This window comes from Heterodontus francisci, chromosome 13, assembly GCF_036365525.1.
Source record: "Heterodontus francisci isolate sHetFra1 chromosome 13, sHetFra1.hap1, whole genome shotgun sequence".
NCBI lineage: Eukaryota > Metazoa > Chordata > Chondrichthyes > Heterodontiformes > Heterodontidae > Heterodontus > Heterodontus francisci.
The window spans coordinates 82,886,787-82,905,933 of NC_090383.1; the positions used below are offsets into that span (position 1 = coordinate 82,886,787).

Here is a 19,147-nt window from a genome sequence, read left to right on the forward strand (position 1 = left end):
GTAACATTCGTGCCAGGCAATGACCATCACAAACAAGAGAGAATCTAAACATCTCCACTTGAAATTCAATGCTATTATGATCACTGAATTCCGCACTATCAACATCCTGGGGGTTACCATTGACCAGAAACTGAACTGGAGTAGCCATATAAATACCATGGCTACAACAGCAGGTCAGAGGCTAGGAATCCTGCGGTGAGTAACTCACCTCCTAACTCCCCAAAGCCTTTCCACCATCTACAAGGCACAAGTCAGGAGTGTGATGGAATACTCTCCACTTGCCTGGATGAGTGCAGCTCCAACACTCAAGAAGCTCAACATCATCCAGGACAAAGCAGCCCATCCACAAACATTCACTCCCTCCACCATCGACGCACAGTGGCAGCAGTGTGTACCATCTACAAGATGCACTGTAGCAACTCATCAAGGCTCCTTCGACAGCACCTTCCAACCTGCAACCTCTACCACCTGGAAAGACAAGGGCAGCAGATGCATGGGAACACCACCACCTGCAAGTTCCCCTCCAAGCCACATACTTGGGACTATATTGCCGTTCCTTCACTGTCACTAGGTCAAGATCCTGGAACTCCCTTTCTAACAGGTTGGTGTACCTACCCCACATGGACTGCAGCGGTTCAAGAAGGTAGCTCACCACCACATTCTCAAGAGCAATTAGGGATAGGCAATAAATGCTGCCCTAGCCAGCAACATCCACATTCTATGAACGAATAAAAAAATAATTTCTGCTGCTCTTGGAATGCTTTTTGTGTCTTTTATTGTGAAGACAGATACAAATAATTGCTCAAAGTTTCTGCTATTTCCTTGTTTCCCATTATTAATTTCCCAGTCTCATCCCATAAGGGACCAGCACTTACTTTAGCTACTCTCTTGCTTTTTCTATATTTGTCGAAACTTTTACTGTCTCTTTTCATATTTCTTGCTACTTTACTCTCATACTGTAATTTCTCCCTCTTTTTTTAGTTATTCCCTGCTGATTTCTGCAATCTTCCCAATCTTCTGGCCTACCACTATTTTTGCAGCATTATGTGCCTTTTCTTTCAATTTGATACCATCCTTAACTTCCTTAGTTAGCCATGGATAGTGCATCCTTCTCATAGTCTTTCTTTCTCAATGGAATATATCTTTGTACATCTTTGTTGAGAAGTATGAAATAGTTCCTTAAATGTCTGCCACTGCTTCTCTACTGTCTTACCTTTTAATTTATTTTCCCAGTCCACTTTAGCCAACTCTGTCTTCATACCCTTATAATTGCCTTTATTTAAGTTTAAGACACTAGTTTCAGACCCAAACTTCTCACCCTCAAACTGAATATGAAATTCTATCATGTTATGATCACTCTTGCCTCGAGGATCCTTTATTATGAGGTCATTTATTAATCCTGTCTCATTACACATTACCAGGTCTAAAATAGCCTGCTCCTGGGTTGGTTCCGGAACATATTGTTCTAAGATACGCCATTACACTGGTCCCGGTGTGGTTCAAGTCAAGGCTATCCCAAGAGTACTATTCTCTTTTTCCCAAGTACTGGTGCCAAAGCCCCATGAATCGAAACCCATTTCTCCCACACCAATCTTTGAGCCACACACTCAACTCCCTGATCTTATTTACCCTATGCCAATTTGCTCCTGGCTCAGGTAGTAATCCAGAGAACCTTTGCGGTTCTGCTTTTTAATTTAGAATTGGCTGCTGACACTCCCTCAGCAGAATCACATTCTTAGTCCTACCTATGTCGTTGGTACCCACATAGACCACGACAACTGGATCCTTCCCCTCCCACTCCAAGTTCCTCTCCAATTCTGAGCTGTCCTTAACCCTGGCACCAGGGAGACAGCACAGCCGTTGGGACTCACGCTCTCGGCTGGAGCACAGTATCTATCCCCCAACTATACTTTCCCCTACTACTACTACATTCATTTTTACTCCCCCCACACCACGTGCTGTGGTCATTTTGTTAATCCTCCCTGCAGTCTCTGTTCTCGTCCGCACAAGCTGCAAGAATCTTGAACCTGTTAGAATAGTACAAGGGCTGAGCTCCTCCATTGCTACCTTCTGAATCCCCAAACCTTCCTCACTCGTAGTCACACCCTCCTGTCCCTAAGAACGGACTAATTCTGAAGAACCTAGCCTAAGAGGTGTGATTGCCTCCTGGAACAAAATGTCCAAGTAACTTTCCCCTTCCTTGATGCATCGCAGTGTCCAAATCTTGGACTCCAGCTCATCAAATCTGAGCCAAAGTTTCTCGAGCTGCAGAAACTTAGTGCAGATGTGGTTGCAGTGGATTACACTGGTGTCTACCAGCTCCCACGTGCTGCAGCTGCAACACACCACCTGCCTGGTCATCTCTATTGTATTTTATTTAACTAATTAGGTTTCTGTTTAGAAATATCACTGATTATTTGTAGTTATATTAAGTAGCTAAACTAGTTAAGCTACAAATTTAATACAATACTTATATCTCCCCAGTACCAGTTTAAACTGCTGTCCTAGTTTGGAAAGGAAAAAAAAAACTTAAAACTCATCAACCAATCACCTACCTGCTCAGCTAGTTAATGCCTCTGGTGCTTCAACTCTCAAGTCTCACTGTCTCAGACTCCCTCTCTCAGATCACTCCTTGTTCTGTAAAAGACCAGAACACCACCTCTTCCCTCACTTCACCAAATGCCCGAATGAAACACTGTCGCGCAGCACTGTCAAGCAGAACCTTGTGCTACTTGCTTCGTGCATTAGCAAAATCTCCTATATTTATACTAGCTGGAATTGCAGAATTTCACACGCATTCTTCTAAACGCTCCTTTTGTAAGCTCTACATCCTGTTACACTAACCCCCCAAACCTGGGATAGATCATGTGATCACATACAAACTAACAGTACTAGCTGGAGGTCTCCATCGCACCAACAGGACCTGAAGCAGCTGAAACTAACGAGCCAACACAGACCTGCAGCAAACTCACGAATAGGAGCTGGAGGAGAACAACTTGGCCGCCCAATACTGATACCCAGGTCTACCAGCTCCATGCCTGGGGAACTGAGTCTCGACTCTCAGTGCCAACTCCAGCACCCTCAGCGAAGTTTGGGCAAAGTTTTAGGAAAAGTTGAAAGTCCCTCCTGGCACCCCTCCCCCACACCCCACCGTGCCCACCCGACAATGAGCTCCAATGGAGCAGCAAAGACTGGCTACCAACAGCCAGGAGGAGGCCAAGATGCCGGTCACTGAGAGGGACCTGGCAGAAGAAACACCCAGGAAGAAGATCCGGCAGAACGCATTCATCCACTAGCGCAATGAGCACCTGAGGTGTATGAAAAAGGGGATCAGAGACCTGCAGAGGGACCTGAACAATGAGCCGAAATTGATTAGACTCCTGGAGCTGCCAAGCCTGAAGATGATGTACAGAAAGTACCACTCATTGCACTACTTCAGCTAGATGAAGCTGGAGAATGTGTCGGTGGCCCGGGAGTTCTTGGACTGACAGAGAGAGAATTAAACTGGGAGGGAATTTCAGAGCTTAGGGCCCAGACAGCTGAAGGCACGATCGCCAATGGTGGTTTGATTAAAATTGGGGATGAGTCCAGAATTAGATGAGTGCAGATTTAAGGGAGTAAATTACAGGTAAGTCATGGCAGGGCAGCTCAGCAATGTGAAGTGCTCCTCCTGTGCAATGTGGGAAGTCAGGGACACTTCCAATGTCCAGGGCAAACACGTGTGCAGGAAGTATCTCCAACTGCAGCTACTCAAAATCTGCGTTTTGGATCTGGAGCAGCGGCTGGGGACACTGTGGAGCATCCGCAAGGCTGAGATCATCGTGGATAGCAAGTACAGGAAGGTGGTCACACCGCTAGTAAAGACTGTTCAGGTAGAAAGGGAATGGGTAACCGCCAGGCAGAGTAGAAGAACTAGGCAGGTAGTGCAGGAGTCCCCTGAGTCCATCTCCCTCTCTAACAGATATTCCGCTTTGAATACTGTTGGGAGAGATAACTTCTCAGGAGAATGCAGCAAGAGTCAAGTCTGTGGCATCACGGGTGGTTCAACTGCACAGGAGGGGAGGAAAAAGAGTGGAAGAGCTGCAGTGATAGGGGATTCTATCGTAAGGAGTACAGATAGGCGTTTCTGTGGCCGCAAGCGTGACTCCAGGATGGTAAATTGCCTCCCTGGTGCACGGGTCAAGGATGTCGCGGAGCGGCTGCAGGACATTCTGAAGGGGGAGGGTGAACAGTCAGAGGTCGTGGTTCACATTGGTACCAACAACATAGGTAGAAAGAGCGATAAGGTCCTGCAATAAGAATTTAGGGAGCTAGGTAGCAGATTAAAAAGAAGAACCTCAAAAGTTGTAATCTCTGGATTATTCCCAGTGCCACGTGCCAGTGAGTATAGGAATAGGAGGATAGAGCAGATGAATGCGTGGTTGAAGACATGGTGCAGGAGGGAGGGCTTAGTTTCCTGGAACACTGGGTCTGTTTCCAGTGAAGGTGGGACCTGTACAAGTTGGATGGGTTGCACCTGAACCAGAACGGGACCAACATCCATGCTTGGAGGTTTGCTTGTGCTGTTGGGGGTGGGGGGGGTTTAAACTAATTTGGTAGGGGGATGGGATACAGAGTGGAGGTACAGTAGGGGGTGATGCGCAGCCAAATATAGAACAGAAATTAAGTCAGTCTGGAAGGCAGAGCAAATATAGACCTGTTAAGGCACAAGTGAAGCTACTAAGTATCATCACCTCATTCCATGACAATATGAAAGGCACAATTCAACATGGTGGCTCCTCATCAGAGCCCTTTCCTATCCTGAGTGGTGTGAAACAGGGCTGTGTTCTCGCACCCACACTTTTTGGGATTTTCTTCTCCCTGCTGCTTTCACATGCGTTCAAATCCTCTGAAGAAGGAATTTTCCTCCACACAAGATCAGGGGGCAGGTTGTTCAACCTTGCCCGTCTAAGAGCGAAGTCCAAAATACGGAAAGTCCTCATCAGAGAACTCCTCTTTGCTGACGATGCTGCTTTAACATCTCACACTGAAGAATGCCTGCAGAGTCTCATCGACAGGTTTGCGTCTGCCTGCAATGAATTTGGCCTAACCATCAGCCTCAAGAAAACGAACATCATGGGGCAGGATGTCAGAAATGCTCCATCCATCAATATTGGCGACCACGCTCTGGAAGTGGTTCAAGAGTTCACCTACCTAGGCTCAACTATCACCAGTAACCTGTCTCTAGATGCAGAAATCAACAAGCGCATGGGTAAGGCTTCCACTGCTATGTCCAGACTGGCCAAGAGAGTGTGGGAAAATGGCGCACTGACACGGAACACAAAAGTCCGAGTGTATCAGGCCTGTGTCCTCAGTACCTTGCTCTACGGCAGCGAGGCCTGGACAACGTATGCCAGCCAAGAGCGACGTCTCAATTCATTCCATCTTCGCTGCCTTCGGAGAATACTTGGCATCAGGTGGCAGGACTATATCTCCAACACAGAAGTCCTTGAAGCGGCCAACACCCCCAGCTTATACACACTACTGAGTCAGCGGCGCTTGAGATGGCTTGGCCATGTGAGCCGCATGGAAGATGGCAGGATCCCCAAAGACACATTGTACAGCGAGCTCGCCACTGGTATCAGACCCACCGGCCGTCCATGTCTCCGTTATAAAGACGTCTGCAAACGTGACATGAAATCGTGTGACATTGATCACAAGTCGTGGGAGTCAGTTGCCAGCATTCGCCAGAGCTGGCGGGCAGCCATAAAGACAGGGCTAAATTGTGGCGAGTCAAAGAGACTTAGTAGTTGGCAGGAAAAAAGACAGAGGCGCAAGGGGAGAGCCAACTGTGCAACAGCCCCAACAAACAAATTTCTCTGCAGCACCTGTGGAAGAGCCTGTCACTCCAGAATTGGCCTTTATAGCCACTCCAGGCGCTGCTTCACAAACCACTGACCACCTCCAGGCGCGTATCCATTGTCTCTCGAGATAAGGAGGCCCAAAAGAAAGAAGAATAATGTAAGGCTGGATTGCATCTATTTTAATGCAAGGAGTCTTACAAGTAAGGCAGATGAATTGAGGGTGTTGATTAACACATGGGAATATGATATTATTGCTACCACAGAGACATGGTTGAGGGAACGGCAGGACTGGCAGCTCAACATTCCAGGATATAGAATCTTCAGGCGTGACGGGGGCGGGGTGTAAATGAGGAGGTGGCATTGCACTATTGATCAAGGGGTCAATTACTGCAGTAAGGAAGAATGATATCTTAGAAGGTTCCTCAAATTAAGCCATATGGGTAGAACTTAAAAACAAAAAGGGGGCAAACACTTGGCTGGGAGTGTACTACAGGCCTCCAAATAGTCAGGGAGAGATAGAGGAGCAGACATGTAGGCAAATCTCAGAGAGGTGTAAAAATAATAAGGTAATAATAGTAGGGGATTTCAACTTCCCCAATATTAACTGGCATAGTCTTAATTCAAAAGGTTTAAAGGGGGGGGAATTCTTAAAATGCATACAGGGGAGCTTTTTGAACCAGCACGTAGAAAGGCCTACAAGAGAAGGGGCGTTACTGAACCTAATCTGGGAATGAGGCCAGACAAGTGGTCGAAGTGTCAGTTGGGGTGCATTTCAGGGATACTGACCATAACTCTGTAAGATTTAAAGTAGTTATGGAAAAGGGCAAAGATGGATTGGAAATAAAAGTACTGAATTGGGGGAAGGCCGATTTCAATATGATAAAACAAGATCTGGCCAAAGTGGACTGGGAGCAGCTACTTGTAGGAAAGTCTACATCAGACCAGTGGGAGTCATTCAAAAAGGAAATAGTGAGCGTTCAGGGCTATCATGTTCCCAAAAAGGTGAAGGGTAGAAACAACAAGTACAGGGAACCCTGGATGTCAAGGGATATCGAGGATTGGATAAGGAAACAAAAGGCTTATGGCAGATTCAGAGGCTGAAAACAGCAGAAGCCCTCGAGGAGTATAGAAAGTGTAGGGGGGGGGGGGGGGTACTTAAAAAAGTAATTAGGAGAGCGAAGAGGGGGCATGAAAAAACACTGGCGGGCAAGATAAGTGAAAATCCCAAGATGTTTTATAAGTATATTAAAGGCAAGAGGATAACCAGGCAAAGAGTAGGGTCCATTAGGGACCAAAGTGGCAATCTGTGTGTGGAGCCTGAGGACGTAGCTGAGGTTTTAAACGATTACTTTTCATCTGTGATCACTATGGAGAAGGACGATGAAGATGTAGAGATCAGGGAGGGGGATTGTGATATACTCGAACAAATTAGCATTGAAAGGGAGGAGGTATTAGCAGTTTTAGCGGGCTTAAAAGTGGATAAATCCCCAGGCCCAGATGAGATGTATCCCAGGCTGTAATGTGAGGCAAGGGAGGAGATAGCAGGGGCTCTGACACAAATTCTCAAATCCTCTCTGGCTACAGAAGAGGTGCCAGAGGACTGGAGGACAGCGAATGTGGTACCATTATTCAAGAATGGTAGCAGGCATAAACTAGGTAATTACAGGCCGGTGAGTCTAACATCAGGGGTAGGGTAACTATTGGAAAAAATACTGAGTGACAGGATTAATCTCCACTTGGAGAGGCAGGGATTAATCAATACAGTCAGCATGGCTTTGTCAGGGGAAGATCATGTCTAACAAACGTGATTGAATTTTTCGAGGTGACTAGATATGTAGCTGAGAGTAAAGCAGTTGATGTAGGCTACATGAACTTCAGTCAGGCTTTTGATAAGGTCCCACATGAGAGATTGGTTAAGAAGGTAAGAGCCCATGGGATCAGGACAATTTGGCAAATTGGATCCGAAATTGGCTAAGTGGCAGAAGGCAGAGGGTGATGGTCGAGGTTGTTTCTGTGATTGGAACCCTGTGTACCACAGGGATCGGTGCTGGGACCCTTGTTTGTCGTGTACATTAATGATTTAGACGTGAATATAGGAGGTATGTTCAGTAAGTTCGCAGACGACACGGAAATTGGTGGTGTCGTAGACAGTGAGGGGAAAGCCTTAGATTACAAGACGATATAGATGGGCTGGTAAGATGGGCAGAGCAGTGGCAAATGGAATTTAATCCTGAGAAGTGTGAGGTGATGCATTTTGGGAGGACTAAGAAGGCAAGGGAATATACAATGGGTGGTAGGACCCTAGGAACTACAGAGGGACCTTGGTGTAATTGTTCATAGATCACTGAAGGCACAGGTAGATAAGGTGGTTAGGAAGGCATATGGGCTACTTGCCTTTATTAGCCGAGGCACAGAATATAAGAGCAGGGAGGTGATGATGGAGCTGTATAAAAAGTTTGTTCAGCCACAGCTGAAGTACTCTGTACAGTTCTGCTCGCCACACTATAGGAGGATGTGATTGCACTGGAAAGGAGATTCACCAGGATGTTGCCTGGGCTGGAGCAGAGACTGGATAGGCTAGGGTTGTTTTCCTTAGAGCAGACAAGGCTGAGGGGGGACCTGATTAGAACATAAGAACTAGGATCAGGAATAGGAAATTCAGCCCCTCGAGCCTGCTCCGCCATTCAATACGATCATGGCTGATCTAATCTCGGCCTCAACTCCACTTTCCTGCCCGTTCTCCATAACCCTACAACCCATTACTAATTAAAATAAGATTGAGGTATACAAAATTATGAGGGGCATTGATAGGGTAGATAGGAAGAAACTTTTTCCCTTAGCAGAGGTGTCAATAACCAGGGGGCATAGATTTAAGGTAAGGGGCAGGAGGTTTAGAGGGGATTTGAGGAAAAATGTTTTCACCCAGAGGTTGAAATCTAGAACACACTGCCATCAGGGGTGGTAGAAGCAGGAACCCTCACAACATTTAAGAAGTATTTAGATGAGTACTTGAAACGCCATAGCATACAAGACTACAGGCCAGCTGCTGGAAAATGGGATTAGATTAGATAGGTGCTTTGATGGCCAGCATGGACACGATGGACCAGTTTCTGTGCTGTACTCTATGATATCTCAGAGGGTTGCTATAAATAAAAAGATTTTCATTTTATATAGCACCTTTCACGACCACAGGACATCCCCAAAGTGCTTTACAGCCAATGAAATACTTTTTAATTGTAGTTACTATTGTAATATGGGAAACGTGGCAGCCAATCTGCACACAGCAAACTCCCACAAGCAGCAATGTGATAATTGTAATGTATTTGTGTATTATGTTAATATGATATGAAGTGAGAGCATGTGTCGCACTCAATTACATAATAAACATCAATTGAACCGGCCGTGCTTGAAGTCTGTCTTCTTTATTAGTGCCACCCGATATATAACAAATTTTGGTGACAAGGATGAGATCAAGGTCCATAAATATCAAGTGACCAGAAGCAGAGACTGCAGTGAACAAGACCAGCTGGCTTCCAGTCATCTGCCCGTTTGGATGGCAGAGATTTCAGATGGATTGTGCAGAGTCTCACCATTCCCACCATCGTGCAGTTACCCTCCCATAAGTTAGTTTGGAGCAGCCTAGGCTCTGTCACTACTCTTTTGGAACTGGCATCCAAGGAGGCAACTACAACTGAGGAAAGGAGAGGGAAAACTAGTATTTTCACTGATTCTGTTAGTATCTGGAACTCAATCGAATGGGCTGCCGCAGAGTCCTAATGTGCATCTGATTAAAGTCTCGCATCTGCCTAAGAGGACATTTTCAACCACTGACTGGTTTTGAGTAAGTTTGTTCTACCTAGGCGCTAGCGTTGAATCTTGTCTGCCTCGCATCTACAGTATGTGCGCATGAGAGTTTGTATCAATGTTATGTTTTTCAGAGCTAATAACATTTTGGAACTTGAAGGTGAAAGAGGTCAAGACTCAGAATAAAGCAAGAAAGCAATTTTGCTTTTGGAAATTGGCCCAGAAGTGTATGCCACACAAACAAATCTTATTACTCCTACAAGACAAACAATGTGTCATTCAAAACAACCATCACCAAATTGGAGGAACATTTCAACCCCAAACCACTAGAGATAGCAGAAAGCTACAATTTTGGAACCAGAAGTCAGAAAAGTAGTTAAACAGTTGGTGAGTACATTTATCATTACATTGCATTAAGAGACAGATGTGTGTGTGGATTGGTGGACCAAAGAATCCAATCAAAGGTACTAAACACACAAAATCTTACATTTGAGCTAGCGTGTAAGATTGCTGTGTCCATGAAGATGGCATCAAAGAATGCTTGGAAATTTTGTCCTATGCAAGTGACTAGAACAGCTTCTGTCCACAGTCAGAAAGCTTATGTCAAGCCTAAAGTGGACAGACTCAGTGAGAAGAGTGCTGGTGATAGCGGTTTAGTGACTTGTTATCACTGTAATGGCAACCACACGGCACAGGCATGTCAGTACAGAAATGCCAAATGCCAGAACAAAGGCTATATTGCAACTATTTGCTGAGCAAAGGCCAAAGCAGGAAAGAGAACTCATTCCAATAGTAATGGAAAACAGCGATGTCACAAGGGTGGAGTTCACAATCTTGAAGTGAATCCAGAGTGCCTAAAGCGAAGAGGAACCAGGGCTGTACAGCATTTATGCAAATAGCAATCATTCAAATGACAGAGATTTTTGTACAAAGGTGTTGGTAAATCAACAGTACACAACATGCACATCAATACAGCGGCAGATTGCTCCAATATGAGTACACACACATACGAGAGCAAATTCATTGATGCACCTCTGAGAGCACAATTCAGTTGAAAACCTACTCTAGTGAGGTGTTAGAAACCTGTGGACAACTGGAGTGCAATGTCCAATATAAGGGCAAGTCCCTCAAGTTACCCATTGCAGCAAAATATGTCAACAAACCAACATTAATGGGCAAAAATTGGCTTTACAAGCTGAAGTTAGACTGGAAGCATGTATCCCAAGTTGAGACCACCAAGAAGCTTGATCAGCAATTGAATAGTTACAGCAACATTTTCAAGGACAGACATAAAGGCATAATTGGGGAGGAAACATACATCTGAATCAGGCCTGATACAAAACGAGTATATTGCAAGGCCAGGCCGGTTCCTATGCCCTCAAAACCTAAGTTGAAGAGGAGTTAAAGAAGCTAGAGAGAAACAGTGTGCTAGTGAAAACTGACCACAGTGATTGGGCAACCCTAATTGTAGTAATATTCAACTCAGACAAAACTACAAGACTATGTGGAGACTACAAAGTCACAACCAGACAGTGGATGATGAGCAGTATCCAATACCAACCTCCCAAAGTTTGTATGCGGAGTTTGCAGGATCCAAGTTAGTCACGAAGTTGGATTTGTTCCACATTTATGCACAGCTCAACATGGATCGAGAGTCAGCAGTATCTCGCGAAAAACACACTCATGGGGTTGTACTCTTACACGAAGCTGTCCTATGGTGTTGAAGTCTTCTCCAAAAATCTTCCAAGCTGCAATGGATAAGATTTTGCAAGGAATGCCGCATTGCTTGTGCAAGCAGGATGATGTGTTGATCGCGACCGCAACAGAAGAAGAGAATCTTCAAGTGTTGGATAAAGTGTTAAAAAGACTCAATGATCACAATGTGAGGTTGAAAAGGAGAAAATGTGCCTTCGTTCAATCTGAGGTAGTGTACCTTGGCCTGAAAAATCAATAAAAAGGGGCTACAGCCCCTGGCAGAAATCAACAAGGTGTGTCTGATGCACGTTAAAGAATCTTGACCACCGATGCAATACTCGTTCATCACAACACACATTGTGACTAGAAGCTAGCATGTGACGCTTCAAACTATGGAGTTGGAGCAGTGATCAGTCATGCCCTGGATGAAGGTCAAGAGAAGCCCATAGCATTCGCATTGCGTACTCTCACCAAGTATGAACACAACAACACACAGATAGAAAGGGAAGCGCTTGGAATCGAGTTCTGGTAGAACTCCATACTGCACACACAGGAATAGTCAATATGAAATCCATAGTAAGAGGTTTTGTTTATTGGCCTGGTCTTGACAGTGACCTAGAATCATTGGTAAGCAAAAGTACTATCTGCCAAAACTGTAGAAATTGCAGTTGTGATCATGGCCCACTTGACCATTTCAAACGGTTCATGTAGACTTTTGTGAAAAGGAAAATGACAATTTCTTGGTACTCATTGATAGCTACTCGATGTGGGTCAAAACACAAACTCTGAACGAAAAGACGAGTTCCAATCTATTTTTGCTCGTCATGGACTACTTAAGCAGCTTGTCTCAGATAACAGCCCTCAATTTCATTCTGCTCCATTCCAAAATTTCATGATGCAGAACAGAATCAAACATAACCTCACTAATCCTTACCATCCGGCATCAAACACAGCAGCCGAAAGATCCATAAGGATAGTTAAAGAAGTACTCAGGAAACAAGTGCTGCATGGGTGTTCAAAACGCAGTATGAAACAGCCGTTTGCTAATTTCCTGCTGAAGTATAGAACAACCCCAAATTCCACTACAGGAGCTTTTGTTGAAGAGACAGTTAAGTACACTTTTGAGTCAGGTTCTACCTAACAGTCTAAAACCTGACTCTCCACCAGAAACCTATAAGGAGATCAGAAAGGCTTCGTAAACCAGTTACTAAACTTGATTTGTAGATACAGTTTAAAAAAAAGGCAGTTGTAATTATGCCAAGTGCGAATATCCACACAGATTTGCTCATTTGCGTTTTCACTTTAAAAGTTGTATAACTAGTGAATCAAAAATACTTTTCTTTTAAAAAGGGGAAGCAGTGTAATGTATTTGTGTATTATGTTAATGTGATATTCAGCACATGTGCAGTACATAATAACGTAATAAACACCACTTGAATAGGCTATGCTCAGTCTGTCTTCTTTGGGCGGCACAGTGGCACAGCGGAGGGCACCGCAGCCTCACAGCTCCAGCGACCCGGGTTCAATTCTGGGTACTGCCTGTGTGGAGTTTGCAAGTTCTCCCTGTGTCTGCGTGGGTTTTCGCCAGGTATTCCGGTTTCCTCCCACCACCAAAAGACTTGCAGGTTGATAGGTAAATTGGTCATTATAAATTGCCCCTAGTATAGGTAGGTGGTAGGGGAATAGAGGGACAGGTGGGGATGTGGTAAGAATATGGGATTAGTGTAGGATTGGTATAAATGGGTGGTTGATGGTCGGCACAGACTCAATGGACTGAAGGGCCTGTTTCAGTGCTGTATCTCTAAATAAATAAAAATAAATAAATAAATTAGTGCCACCCAGATATATAACAATAATAACCAGATAATCTATTTGTGATGAAGGGTCGCAGACCTGAAATGTTAAATATGTTTCTATTTCTGGCACTTTCTGTTCAATTTCAGAGTTCCAGCATCGGTAGTATTTTGCTCTTAATTGCTTGAAGGATAAATATTGGCCGAGACACTGCGGATAACAGCCTTGCTCTTCTTCAAAATAGTGCCATGGGATCTTTTACGTCCACCTTGAAAGGGAGACGGGGCCTCTGTTTAACGCCCCATTCGAAAGGCTGTCCCTCCGACAGTGCAACACTACCTCAGTACTGCACTGAAGTGCCAGCCTGGATTTTCATGCTTAAGTCCTGAAGCACAATATAGATTAACTCTTTTTAACGAAGAAAACTATGTTTTTTAAACTGTACTAGTAACACAATACAACTCAGCTGACTTTTACCTCAATGGGTAATTTCTCATCCTTTATGAAAACAGAGGAGGGAAGTACCAGCACGCGCATTCCTAAACATTGTGCGTCAACGAATCTTGGCGCGTTACGTCACCGCGCCTTGTTACGTCAGACGCACTCGGTTTTTCCGGAAAAGGGACATGCGGTTAGTCGGTTGACCCCTTCCGGTCTGAGAAGGGGAGTCATTACTGTTATGGCGATAAATTTACAGCGAAGCATCGTTGCTCAAACTAAGAAACATACTGCATCTGTGATTTTCCTTCACGGCTCAGGTTAGATCTCAGTAATTTGTATCAGCCAGTTTAATAATAATAGGTCAGGGAATGAGGCAGATGGCGGATAGGGTGGCCTCTCCTCCCAGCCTGTTGGACAGCTCAGGCCGTCGTCAGTGTTCTCAAGCTTCCACGTTTATTCTTGTATTTCGCGGCAGATTCGAAAAACAATTATTTAATGTAAGAGAGTGTCTAATCAACGAGAGCTACCAAACAGTAAATTAACCTGTATTGAAATGTGCCACTTCCATATTTTTTCACACATTGGAGATAGTCAAACGGCAGAATCATGTTTAGATAGTCATGCTTCCCTCCATTAGCCTTCCATCTGTTCCATAAAGGCATTTTTATGTTGCGATGCATTTCTGCTGGTGTTGGTCTTCCTCATCCCAGCAGCAATCAGTTTTAACATCTCAGCGTAGATAGTTAACTATTAGTGGACTATTTTATCATCCTGGTCATTATTACATCCAGATCCAGTTCATTTCCCACCCCACCTTGTGCGTCCAAATCTGAATTGTAGAAAATTGCAACACTGGTGAGTAGTGCCAATAGAAAGCGATTTTAATAAACCACGTATACCAATAGGTATTTTGTTTTTTCCAAATACCTATTTATCTAGTAAGTATCTGTAATGTCACATCTTTTAAAGCTGTCATCTTGGAAATATGCTTCAGCCATCATGCATTGGTAGGGCAATAAAATGTGATTGTTTCAAATAACTTATCTATTACATTACTGGTAAAATATCTGACTCAATGTGAACAATTATTTTTGGTCATCTGGATGTTACCAACAGAAAGAACTCACTAAAGTCCTGTATGCATGCACAACTCCTTGTAGGTTTACACCCCACTTATCTGAATACAGCAAGCTTGGAAACAGGTTGTCAACAGCCAAGGGTTCAGGGACACCAATGTGCAATTGTTTAAGTCACTTCAATCATGTAGCCTACAAGTGCAAAGAACTGGTGAGCTGCCTGTTGCTTGTTAACCACACCATCAGCATTTAAGCTATTGGCTTGCAGGGATATCTGGAGCCAGTATGCAGCATAGCAAATGCATCACAAAAGCATCTTAGAGGTAGATCTCCTTAAAGCCTAGCTACCCGGCCCCAACTCAACTAGACCCGACAACGTGTGTCTGGTTCAGACCGGGTCAGGTCTCTCTTCCGAGTCCAGCATTCAGGCTCGGGTCGGGCTGGACAATGCTGCCTCTGGGAAGTAATCTTCAATTCAACATTAAGGTCAAGGCGGGAAACGTGCAGTCCAGACTCCGCACTCTGCAGTGAGCGAGTGAGCATCTCTATGATGTCATCATGCTCGTGCTGTAGCTTCCATGCATCCAAAAGTGATTCTACACTACAGTGCAATATGTATGTAAAACAAATGCTGTCTACTGGAGAATGTTTAGCAGTGGAAAGTCCTATAGCTGGAAAAGGTAAATCTTCTATTTGGAAACATTTCTACGCTGTTTTTTCTGCAATAGTAAAAGTTCAAGTGGATTTGTACAATGCAAATTTTGCAAACTTCTACTAAAATATGATAGCGAACATTCAGCTTTGCAGCAGCACGCTGAAAAAGGTTGTACTTGGCCCGCAGCAGGGCCAAGTCAGTCATACCTAACTTCGTTTGTACAGACGAGCGAAAAAAACATACCCGCTCATAAGAAATCAGAAATTACAGACAAATGCGTGAGTCTCTGTTGCAAGGATGTTCAACCTTTCCAAACTCTCTGGTGACGGGTTTGTTGAGCTAGCACAAGAGCTTATCAATGTGGTGCCACATACGGTCGAGTATCAGCATCAAGTGCGTTACCAAATCCAAGTACAGTTTCAAGGTGTTGTGATGTGGCCAAAGAAAAGAGAAAACAACTAATTTCTCAGATTACTGACATACTGAAGGATGTGAATATGGGAATGACAACTGACTTGTGGACGAACGACTACCATAAAATCCATTATATGGTGATAACTTGTCATTACATCACAGATTTTAAACTTAATGTGAAAGTTTTAACAACAGCAATGTTTCCACTGGAGGATGCCAAAACTGGAAAAAACATCAGGCGTGAGATTTTAAAGCTGCTAGTGAATACTTTTGGATTTGACCCAGCAAATTTAAATAAATTAGTCTGGGTGTGCTCTTAGACCAGATCGATGTTTGGATTGTCAGGATCATGTATAGCACATGGTCCTCCTACTTTCACTTGATCCAAAGGAATTAGCTTCCGAAGCTCCAGATGTTGTAGAAACTATACACCATGCCAAAGCCTTGGTGATATACGTTAAGCAGTCTGGTTTTGCTGCACTGTTGTCTAAAACTTGAAATCCAGTAGGAGAAACGAGGTACAATACTGTGTATCTGACACTGAATTCAAATCAGGATATTTATCATGAGCTGCACGAGAAACGAACAGCGTGGGGAAAACTACGCCCCCGATTTCCTCTGACCATTTTATGAAGCTCAGAGGGAACTCGAATGACCAACATCCTACATTGAACCTGGCAATTCCGTGGTTTGAGAAACTTAAACGACTCTGTATGCCACTTTCTTCAGATACTCCAATGCAAGCAGTTGTCAGGCAACGGCACAGAGAGTGGCTTCTGAAGAAAGTTGAAGTAAATGACGTGCACAAGATAGCAACATTTCTCTGGCCTAAATTTAATCAGCTATGAATGTTGTTCTGAAGTGCGCAGACTTACCAACAACTTTAAAACAGAAGACCCTGTGAAGGAAACGAAAGTGGTTGACAATGAACCTACAGCTGCCAAAAAAGCAGTGTCTGAATTTGCTGAATGGGAGAATGTTCATGAAGAAATAGACACAAATGATGAAGTGCAGCAGTGCACAGCACAGAGGCCTGCTGTGATGGCAAAGGAACGTGATCTGTTTGGTTGGTGGAAGGAACACAGTGTTGCATACCCTAAATTGGCCAGGCTGGCTAGAAGTATACTTTGCATTCTGGCGAGCAGTAGCAGCAGTGAGAGGAACTTCAGCATAGCTGGAAGGACAATCGACCAGCGGAGGACTGTCCTTAAGCCTTCCACTATTGACTCTATTCTTTTTTTACATGACAATTTATAAGACCTTTTGTTCTTTTTTTTTTGCTATGTCTGTAACTGAAACTAATTACTTGCTATGTTTGTAACTGAGACTACTAAATTAAATCTTCACCTAACTGCTTATTGGGTGCTTCATTGAGAATAGGCTATTTGTTTTCTTTTTAATCTACGGTTTGACACGATTTGTTTCTGTTTTATCTGGTTTTATCACAGTGCTGTTTGTGGGAGCTTGCTGTGGGCAATGGCTGCTGCGTTTCCTACTTTACAACAGTGACTACAATTCACAAAGACCTTTATTGGGTGGAAAGTGGTTTGGGACGTCCTGAGGTTGTGCAAAGTGTTGGAGAAGAGTAAGTCTTTCTTTGTAGAGAGAAAATGCATAATCTCATGAGAAGACTGCTTAAAAATCATGAGGGAGTCAAGACATTGTTTGAAAGTCTCGGCAGAGCCAGGCTGAAATTTCTGACAGAAAAGAGAAATACTGTGTGTATTTGAAAGTTATCTACAAAAACATAGTTCAGCTCCAAAATTGGGATCTTTAATTTTATGTACTCAAGGAGTTGGAAGAAAGATGTTCAATAAATACATAACTGTATTTGATCGCTGTTAGATTATTTGTTTTGCATTTTAATACTTCAAATCAGGGCTTCTGGGATGCTTTATCTCTTCTACGATTGAACAGTAATCTTATCGAGGAACAAGACAGTCCAATGTGTAAAAGCAATTAACAAGCAGCACTTGCTGATTGCTTATCTGGTAGTGCTACAAAAGCTTACAAAGATCTCAAAGGATAGATGGATACTCTGAAAGCTTTGGAGGGTTGAGATTCACCCATGACATCAAATAATGTAGGGTAAGAATATTTTTTTTTAAAAGTGATACTAAGCTTTATGTAAAATTGTATTAAATGTCAATGCTAGAAATTGTTCAACATACTTTGTCAACATTAACATATGTTTTTTTTTTGCTTTGTAGGCTATTCGAGGTGCTGGACATTGTGTATGCTGATCAACCAGAAGTCTTCAATCAAACAGTACTGTAGATGTGCAATACTGTCGACTAATACTCAGACAGCACTGGGAATCTGCAGTACTGTACATTAACAATCAAACAGCACTGGGAAAGCCTGCAATCTGATCTGCCATTTTTTCCAATCAATCAATCAATCAATCTTTCCTTTCATTGAAATTTAATTTCCAGTCCAATCTCTCTGTATTGAATTCACTGAGCTTAGGAATAGCAGTAAGAAAATGATAATTGGCCTCTGTGTTGCTCATGTTCAAATCTTCATGGCCTTGCACACCCACCCACCACTCCAAATCTCTACAGCTCTACAACCCTCCAAAAACTGTGTTGACTTAAAAAGGGAGGGGGTAAGGAAATCACTAGGTTTGCACCCCTGATCACTATCCATCGAACTTGGCCACAAAGTTCTTGTATGTGAAAGTTGTACGGGCGGGGGGAGGGGGGCGTTGGTTCCTGGTGACGGGATCAGGCTCAGATTCCCCACAATTCCATCTGCAGGAATAGCCTGCTGCCAGAACAGATGAACAGGATCACAACATTTGGACAAGGTAGAGCACAATACACAATAACCTGTTTGATATTATTAACTTTATTATGATAGTCGGGTTGGGTCGGGCGCGGAAAAAAATTAAAGGACTCGGGCCTGGGTCAGGTTCGGGTTGGATGTGGTTAGGTCAGGGCTGGGTCAGGTTTCAATTTTATACCCAAGCAAGCCTTTAGGTCTCCTTTCCCGGTCCCATTAACAAGATAGCGCAGCTAGTTAATCATCAGTAGTGCCCTTGGTACAATGGATCTGACTTGCTGATGTGTCAAATTACTAAGCTTGTGAGGGAAGATTGAGTTGATTTCTATTGCCAGACATGCCATCTTGGAGGACGGCAACACTAAAGAGACCCTTCTTCACCACCACCACTGTACCCCCAGCCCCAAGGATGGTTATTAGATAGTGTACAAGTGTGGGTTTAAGCCCTCACTAGGCTGACAGCAGATAAGAGGAGCTTCTCATGAGTCTGTAGTAAGCAGCACATACTTATAAAATGTGAAAACTTTACCACCATCCTGCTGATATTTTGACACAAGTACCGCAGCAAGTGAAGCTGAAGGTGCTGAAATTTAGTAGCAGCTGCTTGCCTCTTTGCAATTCGGTCATAGTAGATACCTAAA

The 19,147-nt window shown here is 43.8% G+C and overlaps 1 protein-coding gene across 1 annotated transcript in view; it reads left to right on the top strand.

Annotated features, from left to right (window-relative positions):
* Window positions 1–13,755: 13,755 nt before the first annotated feature.
* Window positions 13,756–19,147, top strand: part of lyplal1 (lysophospholipase like 1) — a 29,407-nt gene continuing 24,015 nt past the window's right edge. The window contains exon 1 of the mRNA XM_068045065.1: window positions 13,756–13,894. Coding sequence (XP_067901166.1) covers window positions 13,816–13,894 — 79 coding nt within the window. The 5' untranslated portion in view covers window positions 13,756–13,815. The remainder of the gene's footprint in view (window positions 13,895–19,147) is intronic.